An 18,462-nucleotide genomic window follows, 5' to 3' on the forward strand; every position below is an offset into this window, starting at 1 on the left:
GTGATGAACCTTGGGGGGTGTTTTAAAGGTGCTATATAAATAATAGTTGTTCTTGTAGCACTCAGCCACACAAATTAGGAAATTGTGAGGTTCAATCCTTGGGTTAATCAGTGCCACAGTTAATGGTGCTACAATTGATCTCAGGGCTGCTGGGCCTAGGAGGGTGAGTAAGGAACAGAGCCTATTTCACCGCTCATGATTCCAATCATCCTTGCTGGAATGTTTGGGTGTCAGGCAAGAACAGGACCTGGGTTGCTCGTGAAGCACCTCATGGTCAAACAGCCCACTGACACTCACTGCCTAGAGTTGCACGTTAAGAATGAGTCAATTGGGAATGGTGCCAAGGTCGGTTTCCTGCTTCTGGAGATGTTTCCCAACAAGGAGAGGAGGAAAAACATGAAGATAAAAAATTCCAACATGGTGTTCTGTTTACTGACCAGTTCAGCGTACTTCCCGATCAGAGCATCCTGCCACTCCTCGGGCGAGCTGGTTTTACTCAGGTTCTGCATCAATACAGCAACTTCCTTCCCTGTGTTTTAAAACAAAAAGGCAGCAGGGATTGTTAACCCACAGTAAGGTGACAGTAACAATGCATCCAATGGATCTGGTAATCAGTGGGCTGGCATCGAGAAATGACCATAAAAAATTCTGGATAGCTTATTAAAAATCTGGTTCACTGATGTCATATAATGGAATCATAGAATGGTTACAGCACAGAGGGAGGCCATTCGACCCATTGTGTCCGTACCGGCTCTCTACAAGAGCAACTCAGCTAGTCCCACTCCCTGCCTTTGAAAGCCACAATTGAACCTGCCTCCACCACACACTCAGACAGTGCATTTCAGATCCTAACCACTCACAGTTTTTCCTCATGTTGGCTTGCTCCTTTTGCCAATCACCTTAAATCAGTGCCCTCTGGTTCTCAACCCTTCCGCCAATGGGAACAGTTTCTCCCTATCTACACTTTCCATACTCCTCATGATTTTGAACACCTTTATCAAATCTCCTCTCACCGTTCTCTTCTGTAACTCCTGTGTAGTTTGACTGAATTAAATGGAGCTGATAATAAGCTGAATTGTAGGAGGAAATGCTTCATTTTTGTCACAAAGCTTCAAACTAGCAGAAGGCAAATTTAAACTGATGAGGAAGTTCTTCATACAAAGGGGTAGATTTTGACTTCATGTGATAGTGATGGCCAGCCTGTTTCACATCTCTCTCAATGATTACTTCCATTAACCTCAAAATCTACCTCACGATTTTGAATGGACTTCTCTGACAATGGAGGCAAACGCCTTGGTTGGCACCTCTGAAGAAATGGTTGGATGCTGCAATGGGGGGGATAGTAGGGTCTTCATGAATGAATTAACTAGATGGACTGAATGGTCTTCCTCATCTGCATGAATCGTCTGAGGCAAGAGAATCCCAGGATATTACTTCAAGATAAGTCAGTAGGACATTAGTTCATGGTAAATTTACAAAGGGAAGAATTTTGTTACACAAATAATGTCTGGACAAAATCTCCACTCGAAGGGGAACAAGTTGTAGAGCTATGGGGAAAGAGTAAAAGGAGTGTGACCAATTAGATCGCTTTTTCAAAGAGCCAGCACAGGCATGATGGGCCGATTGGCCTCCTTCTGTCCTGGATGAGGCGCTGGCAAAGATAACAACCATGGAAATATTGAGTCAAAAAATATTAGGGGCAGTTGGATGCTGGCTGGGAGCGTTACACGGTCAGACTTCAGTTGAATGATTATCCTTTTCTTGACTCAAACTGTTCTCAGGTTACCAAGACAGAGCAGGAACTCTCTCTGTGGCTGCTCATGTGCCCGTATTTTCTGTGAATATGTTTATCAAGCTGACATGAGAAGATAATTTGTGCTCACCAAGTCCTTTCAGCTTCTTCTTGTCCAGTTTCTGCTCCTTACCCATCTCCTTGTTTGCTTCACCAAGCACTGCAGGCCCCGGCTGCTCTTTCCCGGCCTCCTCATTACGGTCTTCAGATTCCCCATCTCCATTGTTCAAGGCGTCATTTCTCTCTGTGACTGCCTCGGCCTCCTTACCCGCTAGGCTTTCCCCAGAGCCATAGGTTTTGATGATGTCCTCCAGCTGTCTGTCCAGTTCCTCCGCAATGTCAGGGACGGCCATGTCGCGCCAAACAGAAGCCTCCTCCCTCGGTTTTAGGGAGGCCTGATCGGGCGCACTGACAGTTTTTGGGTCCTCCTCTGGTTGTTGTGGCAGTGCTGCCAGGCAAATTCCGGCAGGGCTATCTATCCCCTGCGTCTCCAGTTGACCGGTGCTGGGTGTTGATGCTGGAGTTTGGACAGGCTCCTGTGTCCCAATTCCATCAGGAGGGACTTGAGTGTTATTGCTGATAGTGTCCTGACATTCCATTGTCGATTAATAATGCCTGGATGAGGAACCATAATAAGAATGTTATATCATCAGGCAACTTACACTGGAAATAGTGACCCACATAGTGTCAAAGCTTTTAACAGATATGTATTGCATTTGGTTTTCACCTCTTTCCAATGAAGAGCAATGCTCCTCAGCCAAAATGGATCCTCCTCCCACGCCTTAGTCAATCGCACTTTTACCCCAGCAGCTGGGAGATGAAGAGCGTTCTTCATTACTCCCCCAATTTTCCCTTTGATTATTGATCAAGATTTCTCTGAGGTTGGCAGCCCCTTACTGAGCTCCTCTCCTCAGCTCCTCTATCATGACCTGACATGTGGTGAGTGTAGCATGCTTGGGAGGAACAGGTGCCTTTGGACCCATGGTTCCACCCGTGGTGGGACTCTAATCTGTTCCTGCCTGTTCCCATCTTTCTCTTGTTACGCCAATGTGCTTTGTTGAATGATAATTTTCTTTAATCCACTGACTGGAGATCTGAATGTTTTTAAAAGACATTTAAAAAAGAAAAGCTTAGGATGGTCACCTAACTTGCAACACTGTATCATACACTATAATGCTTGTGAGGAGGGAGGCGAAATGTCTGCTCAGTCTCCAGCAAGAACCAAGACCCATGAAGTTTAAAGGAACTACCCATTCTTTCAGCAAGCAGAGAAATATTGCTAACTGCTATGTTTGAATGACTGAGTGACTGTCATGTGACAAGCCCCTCCCCATCTGTGGTTTTAAGCTGGTATTTTCTCTGCAGCAAAGGAGAAGCATTTGGACGCTGACACGTGCAGACCTAAGTGGGGGTCCCTCTCTCCACTCCAGCTTAAAAGCTTTCAAATCCTGCTTGTTGACTGACCACCTTTGCATAGTCCACCTACAATCAGAAACCCCGTTGGAGGAAATCATCTGCTTCGCTATCTCCAAGAGACTCAACGAGCCAGTCATCTGTCTCTTCAAACTAAAAGCCTCAGGACCACTGAATTCAGCTAGGAGCCAGCCAAATCACCAAACTCCACAGACTGTATACCTTTTTTATGGACTCCTCTCAACTAATCTACTCTGTAACCTATTTGTATGTGTGTAAACCTCTAGTGTGTGTGTGTGAGTGAAAGTTGGTGTATTGTTTATTATTTTATTAGTTCGGTTTAGGTACAATAAAGTTAACCTCTTTCTTTGTTAACTCAAGAAAACCTGTCCAGTTGGCTCTTGTTATGATCATAGCAAGTAAATAATCAAACACCTACTGAATTGGCCAGTACATCCACTTTAAGAAAGAATTAGACCTGTTGTGGTCAGACAGGGAGAGGGAAAAAGGGAAACCCTTCAACCCCTCTTCAACTAACCTTAACACTCTGGATTCTGTTCCTCTGCTGCTGAATAACCTTTATTCTGCTGCTTTCTGCCTGCTTCCCAGTGTGGTTGGCTCAAAGTATCCCTCTGCTGGTAGAATGGATTCATTGCTGTGCATTACTAATCATCGAGACCACTGCTCACCTCCACTGGATCCCTGGATCAACCTATGCTGCATCCCACAGTCGATTCTCCAAACCACCTTGGCTCTTCATTTTCCTGGGTTACCTCTAGCGATGCATCCACTTGCCCTCCAGACCTGTCTCCGAACTTAGACATCAGTTCATCTATATTCCAAGCTGACTCCACTCTATCTACAAGTCAATATCATCCCACTATGGGACCTCTGATTAACTTTGGATGCTCTCACATGTTCCGCTCTTGTAGCTTTTCCTTTGAAATCTTCCCTTAAGGTTCTCTACCACCCTCTGGAGCCCCTCCCCCAAGTTTTTCATTGAGATATTCTCAGTTCTTACCTTCCTCAGTCTCTACACTCTGAGTGACTAGCCTCTCCCTCCATATCAACTCTCCTACCCACATTCATGGTCCTCTTGACCTTGCCATTTTGATGGCCTCTATCCCTATTGTATCAATCACAGACAAGCCCACCTCTGATCGCTTACTTCTATTCCTCTCCATTCACAGTCCCCTTCCAATCCCACTTCCTTCTACATCTGTTCCTGGAAATACTGTCCCTCCAAGTCGCTTTCAATGGCATCTTCAAATTCCCCAATGCCTAACTTTGTGTCCTCTGTTTGCCTTGATACTTCTGCAACAGTTTATCTCCTCATTCACTCCGTCACCTCCTCTTTGGATGTCTTTGTCCCAGTTAAAAACGCTGTTCTCTCTCACTCTCGTCATTTCCCCAGTACGGCCCCATTCTCTCTCGCTTAAGGCTAAAGGGTGAAGATTTGATGTATATGGTGCACAACTGGTTTAGCCATTCAGTGCCAGAACAGTCTGGACTGCATCAAGCATGATCCCAAATTTCTTCTGCCAAAATTACACACTACTCCAGCATCATCCTGGAATTCAAAGATAATCCCCGGCTTCTATTTTCCACAACCAATTGTCTTCTTAAACCTTTCCCTCCCACCTTCTCCACCCTTACCTCCAACAATATGTGTGAGGAGCTCATGGACTTTTTTGTCACTAAGGTCGAGACCATCCATTCAGCTGTCTCTTGCAGTATCACCCCAGCTGAGATAGGTGTTATGACCAGGTGAGAAAGGTGTCTAGGGGTCCCTCTCCGCCTTCACCTGGTCCATAACAGGGTTTAAAACACACCGTGTTTTTGGCTCCCCCTTGGTGAATCCTTGTTCACCGCTTTCCAATTATAAGGCAAAGAAACCAGCACAAACACGTTTTCTTAGGTTTAAAGAAGAAAAGTTGAAATTTATTAAACTTAAACGTAAACTCTAATTCGGTTGACGCCTGTGGATACACGATGCGCCCACGTGAGCATGCATATGCGATACACACATGCAAATAGAGACAGAAAAGAGTAGAAGAAAAATAAAGTGGATAAGTTTGAGGCAATATCTGAAGAGTTTTTGTTACGGTTCTTCGAGCTCACTGTAGAGTCCTTGACTGTAGGTAGATCTTGCTTTTCATTAGGGCCCACTATTCTTCTTAAACCTTGTTCACTGTACGAGACTTATCTCTCTTGAGGTTCATGTGTCTCAGTGGATTCAGAGGCTTGTGAGAAAGAAATGGGAGCAGACAGGAGAAAGCTTCTCAGTCCAGGAGCAAACAGACACTCAGTTCAAACTTCTTGTACAATTCAGAAAAACCCAGGTTGCCAAGCAGGTTAGTCATGTGACAACTGGTCTATGTCTTGGATTGTATCACCTTAGCAGTCTCTGAAATGCTCCTCTTACACACAATACCTGGTGATCAAGGTCCATTGTGGGTTGAATGTCTCAGGGGATGGACCTTTGTCCTTCCAATTACCGTCTGTTAATATGCAAATGTCTTTTCCAGCCATGGCTGATCTGTTTAATAAGTCCTTTCTTCACTCCAGTAACAGTTTAAAATCAATGTTCATGACAAAATTAATGTGCCTCATTCTTGGCAGATGGGGACCCAGCATGACATAGGGAATTCTTCAGTTTGACTTTGTTCACCCATCATACTGCTCAAGAGTACTCTAATATGCTACTCCACTACACTATCAACCCAGATTGCTAGCTTCTTTCCATCCAGAATTCCTATCTACCTCCATCTGGATTGTCAATAGGGCCTGTAATAACATAAACAAGCATGGAATAAGAAAATGCCACTTAGTTTTCCTTGCATAGTGTTGCCCTCTATTTCATACAACAGTGACTACAATTCAAAAGTACTTCATTGACTGTAAAATACTTTGGGATGTCTTGAGGTCATGAAAGGTGCTGTATAAATGCAAGTCATTTTTTTCTTTTCGATTCAGGAACTGAAGCTCTCTCCAATCTTATCCATTGAATGAGATATTAAGCGAATTAAATCTCTTAACTTCTTCCAGTTCTGACACAAAGTCATCAGCCTGAGACGTTGGGCTGAATTTTATCTGGCACTTGGAGATGGGATGGCAGTGAGGTGGGGGGGGGGGCAGAGAAAATGGCCTGGGGAGGCATCGGGTGGCGTGCCTATCGTTCTTCCGCCCCTATGCCATTTTGTCCGTGGCGGGGAAGGTGGAAGATGGCCTTCCTTTCCAAGGACAATTCAGCCACTTAAGGGCAGCTTCCCGCCTCTGCTCCCATTTAACGAATGCCGGAGGGACCTGCGGCCACATGGAGACCTGGTGGCCTCTTAGCGGACTTGGAGGGGGGCGGTCCCTCCTTTTGGGACAAATGATGGCCCACGGAGGGCCCCCCCCAGTAGCGCTGTCCACTCCCACAGCAAAACACCTCCCCCACCCTCACCAATCACCCCACCAACCTCCTTGTCGGGGCCTGCCTGACTGGCCCTGGTGACCCCGACCCCACTCACTTGGTCCCAGGGTGGTGTCCATGATGATGCTCTGGGCCGCATACAGTCCCGGCAGTGGCCACTGCACCCGGTGGTGCTGCTGGGACTGTTGAGCTGCTGTTCCTCTGATTGGCTGGCAGCTCTTGGGGCGGGATCCTGTCCCTTAAAGGGGATGGCTGCACTGACAGCGGGCAGTTGTCTGCCATTGAATTCGGGTGGAGGTCCGGCAAATAGTCGAGGGGGGCGGGGGTTGCCCTTGCCCCCACTTTCTGGCCCATCACCAGGACACTGGCCTCTGAAATAAAATTCAGCTTGTTAATTCTGTTTCTCTCTCCACAAATGCGTCCTGATCTGTTGAGTATTTCCATTATTTTCTGTCTTTATGTCAGATTTCCATCATCTGCAGTATTTTGCATTTGTGTCACTAAACAGGTTACCTGGTCATTACCACATTGCTGTTTGTGGGATCTTGCTGTGCACTATTTGGCTGCCACACATCCCACGTTTCAACAAAGTACCTAACTGACTATGACGCACTTTGGGACGTCCTGAGGTTGTGAGAGGTGCTATATAAATGCAAGTTCTTTCTTCCTTTGGCTCTGTGTTTTATTTTCCTCATACCTTGGGATGAGTCTGTTTAAAGGCGCTGTATAAATTCCAGTTGTTGTTGTTGAGTGCAGGGTGGTGGCACGAAGCTACGCTTATTCAATGGCGGTGCCACGATTGGCATAATTGTTAATTCCCAATCTGTGCCCTCAGTCGGGGCAGGAAGCAGAAATATGCAGGTGTGGATCCATCGGGATGCTTCCTGATTACAGCAACTGCAGGGCATCTAGAAAGAATAAAGTACTTGCTTTTATATAGCGCCTTTCACAGCCTCAGGACATGCCAGAGTGCTTTACAGCCAGTGAAGTACTTTTTGAAGTGCAGTCACTGTTGTAATGTAGGAAATGCAGCAACCAATTTGCGCACAGCAAGATCCCACAAATAGCAATGACTAAAAAGTAAATGGAAGTTTGAAGCTGACGGCAGAGATAGTGGGTGGACTGTGTGTACACGTGTGAGTGCAGTGATTCCCCTTTAAGCTAGATACTACACAACAACATGCGCTGAGGTTAATTATAGCTCTTTGCTTCATGGCGAGGTATGCTAACCAGTGTACAGCTGCTGCTCAGTAGCTAGGGGTTATTTGGAGCATTGCTAAATAGGGCCATGTTGTTCAGCACTTTCAGGAATCACTGGGTGGACAAACCCAGCTGGATATACAAAATGATCCTCTCCCGTTCACAATCAAACACTGCAGCACACTGAACCTTCCTGTCAGTGTGAACACACAGTGGCCTTGAAATTATCCCCATGGGTCTGGGCGTCCACACACTCAATATGTTCTAGATTCCGCTTTCTGCTAATTTGCTGGAGGTGTTAACCTGCTCAAAATGAAACACTGTGAAGTTGTTCTGACACAACAACAACTAATATTTATATTGTATCGTTAACATAGTAAAACATCCCAAGCTGCTTTACAGGAGCTTTATAAATATGACACCGAGCCACAAAAGGAGATATGAGGTCAGGTGACCAAAAACTTGGTCAAAGAGACAGATACTAAGGAGTGTCTTAAAGGAGGAGAGACAGGTAGAGAGGCGGAAAGGTTTAGGGAGGGAATTCCCGAGCTTAGGGCCCAGGCAACTGAAGGCATGGCTGCTAATTGTGGAGCAATTAAATCGGGAATGCTCAAGAGGCCAGAATTGGAGGAAGGCAGATATCTCAGAGATTTGTAGTAGGGCTGGAGGAGATTACAGAGATAGGGAGGGGTGAGGCCATGGAGAGATTTGAAAACAAGGATGAGAATTTTAAAATTGAGGTGATGCTTAAGCAGGGGTCAATGTAAGTCAGTGAGCACAGGAGTGATAGGTGAATGGGACTTGATGCGAGTTAGGATGCAGGTACTAGAGTTTTGGATGAACTCAAGTTTATGGAAGATGGGGGGGGTGGGGGGCGGCGGTCAGGTGAGCAATGGAATAGTCAAGTTTAGAGATAACAAAGACATGGATGAGATTTCAGCAGCAGATGAGACATGCGACTTTACCAAGATGGAAGTCGGCAGAATTGGTGATGGATCAGATCTGGGAGGTGGGAGCTTATCTCAGGGTTAAATAGGAGGCCAATGTTGTGAACAGACTGGTTCAGCCTCAGACAGTGGCCAGGGAGAGGGATGGAGTCCAGCCTCTTCTCCCCAATGTGCAACCCAGCTGCTCCTCTCCAATGAGCTGCTCCGAATATTGACAGTATATAAGACGAATATTAGTGCCTGGTGTTCAGTTCTCAGGTCAAAAACCATTGCTCACAGGCAACAACAAAAACAGTTTGCATTTATATAGCGTCTTTAACATAGTAAAACGTCCCTGTTTAAAATCTATATCAAAAGGTTGCAATGGGCTTGAAAAATAAATCAGAAATGAAAAGCAAGTAGCTGTGCAATATGAAGCTGGTTAGTTGAACCACTGGTATTAACAATAAACTGCTCACCGATGCTCAGTTTGGGTTCTGCCAGGAGCACGCAGCTTCAGACCTCATCAAAACTTTGGTCCAAACTTTGGACACAAGAGCTGAAATCCTGAAGTCACGCAAGAGTGACTGCCCTAGAGGTCAAGGTACCGTTCAACCAAATGTAGCAACGACATAGGTAGAAAAAGGGATGAGGTCCTGCAAGATGAATTCAAGGAGTTAGGAGCTAAATTAAAAAGCAGGACCTCAAAGGTAGTAATCTCAGGATTACTTCCTGTGCCACGTATTAGTGAGTATAGGACCAGGAGAACAGACCAGATGAATGCGTGGCTGGAGAAATGGTGCAGGAGGGAGGGATTTATATTCCTGGCACATCGGGACCGGTTCTGGGGAAGGTGGGACCTGTACAAGCGGGACGGGTTACAACAAGGCAGGACTGGAACTGATGTCCTCACAGGGGCGTTTGCTAGTGCTGTTGAGGAGGATTTAAACTAGAATGGCAGGGGGATGGGAACCTGAGTGGGGAGACTGAGGAGGAGGAAACAAGGATAGAAATGAAAGACAGGAAACAAAAAGGCAAAAGTGGAAGGCATAGAGATCAAGGGCAAGAAACAAACAGGGCCATAGTGTGAAATAATGCTAAGAGGACTAAGAATGTTAAAAAGACAAGGCTAAAGGCATTGTGTCTCAATGCACAGAGTATTCGCAATAAGGTAGGTGAATTAACCGCACAAATAGATGTAAATGGATACGATATAGTTGCGATTACAGAGACATGTCTGCAGGGTGACCAAGGATGGGAACTGAACATCCAAGGGGTATTCAATAATTAGGAAGGACAGGCAAAAAGGGAAAGGAGGTGAAGTAGCATTGTTAGTAAAAGAGGAAATCAATACAATAGTGAGGAAGGATATTAGCTCAGAGAATCCTGATGTGGAATCTGTATGGGTGGAGCTAAGAAACACCAAGGGGAAGAAAACATTGGTGGGGGTTGTATATAGACCCCCAAACAGCAGTGGTGATGTAGAGGATGGCACTAAACAGGAAATTAGTGACGCGTGCAATAAGGGTGCAACTGTAATTATGGGTGACTTTACTCTACATATAGATAGGGCAAACCAAATTAGCAATAATACTGTAGAGGAGGAATTCCTGGAATGCATACGTCATGGTTTTTTGGACCAAGGCGTTGAGGAACCAACTAGAGAACTGGCCATCCTAGCCTGGGTATTGCGTAATGAGAAAGGATTAGTTAACAATCTTCTTGTGTGGGGTCCCTTGGCGAAGAGTGACCATAACATGATAGAATTCTTCATTAGGATGGAGAGTGCGAGAGTTGATTCCGAGACTAGGGTCCTGAATCTAAATTAAGGAAACTATGAAGGTATGAGGTGTGAGTTGGCTATGAGAGATTGGGGAACGTTACTTAAAGGGTTGACAGTGGATAGGCAATGACTAGCATTTAAAGAGCGCATGGATAAATTACAACAATCGTCCATTCCTGTCTGGTGCAAAAATAAAACAGGAAGGGTGGCTCAACCGTGGCTTACAAAATAAATTAGGGATAGTATTAGATCCAAGGAGGAGAAATATAAAATGGCCAGAACAAGCAGCAAACCTGAGGATTGAGAGCAGTTTAGAATTCAGCAAAGGAGGACAAAAGGATTGATTAAGAAGGAGAAAATAGAGTGTGAGAGTAAGCTTGCAGAGAACATAAAAACTGACTGTAAAAGCTTCTCGAGATATGTGAAGAGAAAAATATTAGTGAAGACAAATGTGGGTTCCTTACAGTCATTAAATATATTCAAGAAAGAGTTAGATATAGCTCTTAGGGCTAAAGGGATCAAGGGATACGGGGATAAAGTGGGAACAGGGTACTGAATTTGGATGATCAGCCATGATCGTATTGAATGGCGGAGCGGGCTCGAAGGGCCACACGGTCTACTCCTGCTCCTATTTTTCTATGTTTCTGTGTTTCTAACAAGGAGTCCTGGTAAAACTGGAGTCAATGGGAATCAGGGGGAAAACTCTCCACTGGTTGGAATCATACCTGGTGCAAAAGAAGATGGTTGTGGTTGTTGGAGGGCAATCATCTCAGTCTCAGGACATCACTGCAGGAGTTCCTCAGGGTAGTGTCCTAGGCCCAACCATCTTCTGCTACTTTATCAATGACTTTCCCTCCATCACAAGGTCAGAAGTGAGGATGTTCGCTGATGATTGTACAATGTTCAGCACCATTCGCAACTCCTCAGATAATGAAGTAGCTGATAAGTGGCAAGTCCCAGACAATGACCATCTCCAACAAGAGAGAGTCTAGCCATCTCCCCTTGACATTAAATGGCATCAACATCGCTGAATCTCCCACCATCAACATCCTGAGAGTTACCATTGACTGGAAACCCGACTGAACCAGCCACACACTGCCAGGGCTACTAGAGCAGATCAAAGAGCTGGATATTCTGTGATGAGTGGCTCACCTCCTGACTCTCCAAAGCCTGTCCACAAGGCACAAGTCAGGAGTGTGATGGAATACTCTCCATTTACCTGGATAAGTGCAACTCCAACAACACTCAAGACCGTCCAGGACAAAGCTGCCCTGTGTGTGTAGAGGTGAGTTGAAGATGGGATTGACCTAAACTGTAATGCCTCAGCTGGAGCAGAGTGTTCACTTCTGGGCTCCACACTTTAGGAAGGATCTCAAGGCCTTAGAGAAGGTGCAGAAAAGATTTACAAGAATAGTACCAGTGATGAAAGACTTGAGTTACAAGGAGAAACGGGTTGTTCTCCTTAGAGCAGAGATGTTTAAGGGGAAATTTGATCGAGGTGCTCAAATCTTGAACGGTTTTGATGGAGTAGATAAGGAGAAACCATTTCCAGTGACACCAGAGGACACAGATTTAAGGCAATTGGCAAAAGAACCAGAGGCAACTTGAGTGAACATTATTTGATACACCGAGTTGTGATCTGGAATGCGTTGCCTGAAAGGGTGATGGAAGCAGATTCAAAAGTAACTTTCAAAGAGAATTGTACAAATACTCAGGGACTATGGGCAAAGAGTGGGGAAGTGGGACTAATTAAATAACTTTTTCAAAGGGTTGGTACAGACAGAATGGGCCAAATGACCTCTTTCTGTGCTTATGGTTCTATGAAACTATGGACGCACTATGGCACGTTTCTGAGAGATGTGATTCGTGGCTTTATAAATACAAGTTTTTTTCCTTCTAAGGTCAAACAATTCAATCACAAAGGCTGCTGTCTGTCACGGTTCTCCATGACTACCAGAGTGTCAGAGGACAAGAAAAATGACAAAATAAAGAATAATACTGCCTCACTAATTCCACTGGTGTATTTTACAAAGAATACTACTTAAATAAAACATGACTTTTTTCCACCCTTTCCTCCACATTTGTCATCCTTTTGGGTTGTTTTTGGGCAGGTTGAGAGCTGTACATCGGCCGAAAGCAGACGGTTCAGTTTCACAGATCCACTTGTAAAATCTACACAGCAGTTTTTTTACTACAAGACGTTTTCGGCTCCAAAATATGTGGCGCTCTACAAGCAAAGGCCTGAGCAGCAGGCCTGAAGCCTCACTTGGAGTTGGGCCTTGGGCCTCATTTTAATAACAGAGGTGCTTGCGCCTGTTGCGTCTCTAGGGGCAGCTCAGCCAACCACATCCAATATGTGCTCCCTGCCTCAGCCCTCTCTCTCTTTGTAACCTTCTCCAGCTCAACAGCCCACCGAGATCTCCACGCTGCACTCATTCTGTCCTCTTGTATGTCAGCCGTAGTCTCAGGATACGGGGTAAACCTTTCAGGACTGAGATGAGGAGAAATTTCTTCACCCAGAGAGTGGTGAACCTGTGGAATTCGCTACCACAGAAAGCAGTTGAGGCCAAAACATTGTATGTTTTCAAGAAGGAGTTAGATATAGCTCTTGGGTCTAAAGGGATCAAAGGGTATGGGGCGAAAGCAGGAACAGGCTACTGAGTCGGAAGATCAGCCATGATCTTAATGAATGGTGGAGCAGGCTCGAAGGGCCGAATGGCCTACTCCTGCTCCTATTTTCTATGTCTATCTCTAGCCATGGCTCAGTTGGTAGCACTTCCACCTCTCAGTCAGAAGGTTGTGGGTTTAAGGCCCTCTCCAAAACTTGAGCAAAAAAAAAAAAAAATCAAAGCTGACGCTCTACTGAAGGAGTGCTGCACTGTCAGTGGTGTCGTCGTTTGGATGAGATGTTAAACCAAGGCCCAGTCTGCCATGTCAGGTGGATGTAAAAGATCTAGGGCTGAATTTTCATAGCTCGCTGCTGTTTTCTGGGCACCCCCACCCCCACCACAACCCTAACATCGGAAGGCATGTAAAATACAGCCCCAAGTCTCAAGAAGAGCAGGGGAGTTCTCCCCGGTGTCCTGACCAATATTTATCCCTCAATCAACATCACAAAAACAGATTATCTGGCTATTACCACATTGCTGTTTGTGGGAGCTTGCTGTGTACAAATTGGCTGCTGCATTTCCTACATTACAACAGTGACTACACTTCAAAAGTACTACATTGGCTGTAAAGTGCTTTTAGACATCCCGTGGTTGTGAAAGGTGCTATATAAATGAAAGTCGCTATATAAATGAAAGTCTTTCTTTCTTCCTGGGCATACCCAATTTTAATCGCTCCATCATTGGTGGCCGTGCCTTCAGCTGCCTGAGCCCTAAGCTCTGGAATTCCCTCCCGAAACCTCGCCGTCTTTCTCCCCTCCTTTAAGCCATTCCTTAAAACCTGCCTTTTTGACCAAGTGCAATGAGGATCAATTTGTATCCTCAAGATCCCACTTTGTTTTGATTCTCTGCGTAATTCAAAGTTATTGGATAATTCACACTTTTGTGAAGTACAACATGGCTGAGTTATAAGGAGGAAAACTCACAGTGAGTGTGCTGGTTACAGTGAAAATTTCCTGACTTATTAGAGGAAAGAAAGAACTTGCATTTACATAGCGCCTTTCATGACCTCAGGATGTATGACTCTATGACAGCAAGGTGCCATAAACAACAAGGAGATAAATGGCTAGTTAGTTTGTTTCAGTGATGTTAATTGAGGGATGAATATTGTCCTGGGCACCAGAAGGAATTTCTGTTTGCCCTTAAATAGTGTTGTGGGATCTTTTACATCTACCCAAGGGCCTCAGTTTAAGGTACTGAAAAGGCACTGAAGTGTCAGCTTAGATTATTGATCAACAATAGCTTACATTTATGTAGTGCCTTCGACCTAGTAAAACATCCCAGGGAACATAATCGGACAAAATTTAATACTGAGCCAAAGATGGAGCTTTTAAGACAGGCGACCAAAAGCTTGGTCAAAGAGGTAGGTTTTAAGGAGCATTTTAAAGGAGGAGAGAGATTTGGAGAGGCAGAGAGGTTTAGGGAGGGAATTTAGCATCTCGATGGTTAGGGGCGCAGTTGCCAATGCTGGAGTGAAGGGTGTGGGGGGTGTACAAAAATTAGAGGAGTGCAGAGATCTCTGAGCATTGTAGGACTGGAGGTGATTACAGAATTAGGGAGAGTTGAGCCCATGAAGGGATGTGAGCAAGTGGATTAGAATTTTAAAGTGGAGTTGCTGATAGACAGGGAGCCAATATATGTCAGTGAGCACAGGACTGATGGGTAATGGGACATATTGCGAGCTTTTGTTCTTCATTTCATGGGATGTGGGTGTCACTGACAAGGTCAGTGTTTGTTGCCCATTCGTACATGGCCTTGAGAAGGTGGTACTGAGCTGCCTTATAGAACAGCTGCTGTGCATCTGTTGCGGGTACACCCACAGTGCTGTTAGGAAGGGAGTTCCAGGATTTTGACCCAGTGACAGTGAAGGAACGGCGATATAGTTCCAAGTCAGGGTGGTTTGTGTCTTGGAGGGGAACTTGCAGGTGGTGGTGTTCCCATACATTTGCTGCCCTTGTCCTTCTAGGCGGTAAAGGTTATGGGTTTGGAAGGTGCTATCTAAGGAGCCTTGGTGCCTTGCTGAAGTGCATCTTGTAGATGGTACACACTGCTGCCACTGTGCATGGGTGGTGAAGGGAGTGAATGTTTGTGAATGGGGTACTGATCAAGTGGGCTGCTTTGTCCTGGATGGTGTCGAACTTCATGAGTGTTGTTGGAGCTGCACCCACCCAGGCAAGTGGAGAGTATTCCATCACACACCTGACTTGTGGCTTGTAGGTGGTGAACAGGCTTTGGGGAGTCAGGAGGTGAGTTACCCGCTGCAGAATTCCCAGCCTCTGACCTCCTCTTGTATCCACAGTATTTATGTGGCTGGTCCAGTTCAGTTTCTGGTCAATGGTGATCCCCAGGATGGTGATAGTGAGGGATTCAGCAATGGTAATGCCATTGAATATCAAGGGGAGATGGTTAAATTCTCTCTCGTTGGAGAAGGTCATTGCCTGGCACTTGTGTGGCTCGAATGTAACTTGCCGCTTATCAGCCCAAAGATAAGACTTGGGCAGCAGAGATTAAGATGAGCAGAAGTTTACAGTGGGTGTAAGGTGGGAGGCCAGCCAAGAGAGTATTGGAACAGTTGAGTCTGGAGGTTACAACAGAAGTGATGAGGTTCTTAGGATTTGGGGCTTAAACCCACAAACTTCTGCAACTATGGGCAAAAGAACCTCTACTGGCCCAAGGCTGGCAGTAGCAAGGCTGGCAGTAGCAAGGCTGCAAGTACTGTTGGTGATATTAGCTTTTACAACCTTCTGCCCAATATTTCATTCTGGGCCCTAAGCCAATAAAATAAAGCTGGTTAATACCTGCATTAAAATAGCACTACCCCAGCACACTAAGAGTTTGCTGACATGAGCAACAATCCTGTCTAGGTTAAAACGGTAGTGACATCAAGCTTAGAATATTGCTGGAATCTCAAAAACAACTTGCATTTATGTAGTGCCTTTAATGTAGTGAAACGTCCCAAGACACTTCACACGAGCGATATCAGACAATATTTGACACCGAGCCACGTAAGGTGATATTACAGCAGATGACCAAAAGCTTGGTCAAAGAGGTAGGTTTTAAGGAGTGTCTTAAAGGAGGAAAGCGAGCTCGAGAGGTTTAAGGAGGGAATTTCAGAAGTTCGGGCTTTGGTAGCTGAAGGCGTGGCCGTCAATGGTGGAGTGATTAAAATGGGGGATGCGGGAGGGGGCCGATTTGCAGGAGCGCAGACATCTTGGAGGGTTGGAAGAGAATACAGACATAGGGAGGGGGAAAGGCCATGAAGGAATTGGAAAATAGAGACGAGTCTTCATGAATGACTCTGCGAAGCCGCCACACAGTGTGACCCAGATCCCTGTTAGAGTTGAGGGGAACAATTGAGCTTCTGTGGACGTCAAATGGTCGGATATGTCGGCAGCTGACAGCTGCCCAGTCACAGCTGCCCAGGGGAGTCTCTCAGCTTCTTATTTTAGTCTGGATGATAAGACACTGCCAATGATTATCAGCAATGATTATCAAAAGCGTCACTTCCCCACCAATCATCAAAATAAAAATTAAAGCAGCCTTCTGTTTGGGATAAACATTGAGTCTCTCACTGGAAAGTTTATATTGGAGTCTCTAATACCTGATCAATCACTGGTCCTCCGACTTTGAAACAAGGGTTTAACTTTGACGAGACGTTTGCTGAATAGATGTCCTAAGTGACATTGCCGCACACAAACTGTTACAAACTGACTCGAAAGGGTTTACTTATTACTTGATTGATTTTGCCTCCATCCGCTCCCTTCCAAAGAAAATAGCAAGGGATTTCACAAGTGTGTGATGAAGGAATATAATTAAACGAGGTTTAAATTCCCCCCCCTCCCCTCCCCTCCCAGCACTTAGTGAACGTGAGCTCAGCCCCCAGACAGAGAATACACTACCAAATTCCTTCATTCAGCACTCAGAAAACCCCTCTCAGTTTCAGAGATTAAATGAACCTTGTTTTTAAAAGGTGAAATTGCGACAATACTTTTCTTTCCCCGCACACACACACACACACAGAGCAGATTCAGAAGTTAGTTGTAAACTCACCTCTGACTGGTCCGTGCAATGCAGTGAAACAGACCCACTGCCTGGAGTGATAGTACAGCTGGGGAAAGCTGACCGGAACAGCTAGCTCCAAGCTAAAAATAAACCAGGCCAAGAGTGAGCGAGTGGCAAGGGGCCTGTGAGGTTATCCTGTTTGCAGGAGATTACCTGGGACCCCTTGTATGAATCAACTAAACTCCACGTAGCCCGGAATGCTAACCTGGTCCAGGACTGATCGGAGAGGTTGCATTAAATTAATCCGAGAGGTTACAGAGTTACGACACAGTAATTCCACATTAAATGGGCTCTCGAGGGTTTAAGATCATTCCAGAGAGTTTACAGCACCGAAACAGGCCATTCGGCCCAACAGGTCCATGCTGGTGTTTGTGCTCCACACCAGCCTCCTCCCACATTTCACCCTATCTGCATATCCTTCGATCCTTTCCTCCCTCAGTGTCTGCCATTGAAATAAATCAGTGTGAGTCATTTCAAATTGGATTCCTTCGATAGCTGACAAGTTTACATCGTTAGATAACCATTCATTGCCGAGATTAAAGTCTAGATGAATTGCCAATTTTCAAACGAATATTGATAGATTGTTAAAAGGTATTAAGGGATATGGGGCAAAGGCAGGTATATGGAGTTAGGTCACAGATCAGCCATGATCTCATTGAATAGGGGAATGGGTTTGAGGGGCTGAATGGCCTCCTCCTGTTCATGTGTTGCTATATGCATGTAGTTAGCAATTCTTCAGAACTTACAAGATATTGCCCGTTACGTGCGGCTGTGGTTGATCTGGTTGCCTCTTTGGATGATGATGTTAGCTTTCTGGGATATCAAGGTAACAAACCTGCACCTCTTTGGACATTATCCATCCTCTGCTCTTGGGTAAAAGCCACCTGATAGCTCCATCTGGATGAACTGACTTAAATCTCTTCTTCCTTGATCTTATACATGTTAAGTTATAGCTGCTTGGTTCTGCCATTCAATTTCAATTTATACAAACTTCTCTGTCAGAGGTGTGCTTTCCATCCTATTTTTAAAAATGTATTTGTTCATGGGATATGAATGTCGCTGGCAAGGCCAATCTTTATCGCCCATCCCTAATTGCCCTTGAGAAGGTGGTGGTGAGCTGCCTTCCTAAACACTGCAGTCTGTGTGGTGTAGGTACACCCACAGTGCTGTTAGGGAGGGAGGTTTTCAGTTACACACAAACG

The 18,462-nt window shown here is 45.3% G+C and overlaps 1 protein-coding gene across 1 annotated transcript in view; it reads right to left on the reverse strand.

The window, feature by feature from the left end:
- txlnba (taxilin beta a) overlaps positions 1 to 18,462 on the reverse strand; it is a 78,882-nt gene that overhangs the window by 14,090 nt on the left and 46,330 nt on the right. The window contains exons 2-3 of the mRNA XM_068045541.1: positions 1,884 to 2,407; positions 438 to 529 (exon numbers count right to left, since the gene is read on the reverse strand). Of these exons, the coding sequence (XP_067901642.1) occupies positions 438 to 529; positions 1,884 to 2,391 (600 nt within the window). The 5' untranslated portion in view covers positions 2,392 to 2,407. The remainder of the gene's footprint in view (positions 1 to 437; positions 530 to 1,883; positions 2,408 to 18,462) is intronic.

This window comes from Heterodontus francisci, chromosome 13, assembly GCF_036365525.1.
Source record: "Heterodontus francisci isolate sHetFra1 chromosome 13, sHetFra1.hap1, whole genome shotgun sequence".
NCBI classification, from domain to species: Eukaryota; Metazoa; Chordata; class Chondrichthyes; order Heterodontiformes; family Heterodontidae; genus Heterodontus; species Heterodontus francisci.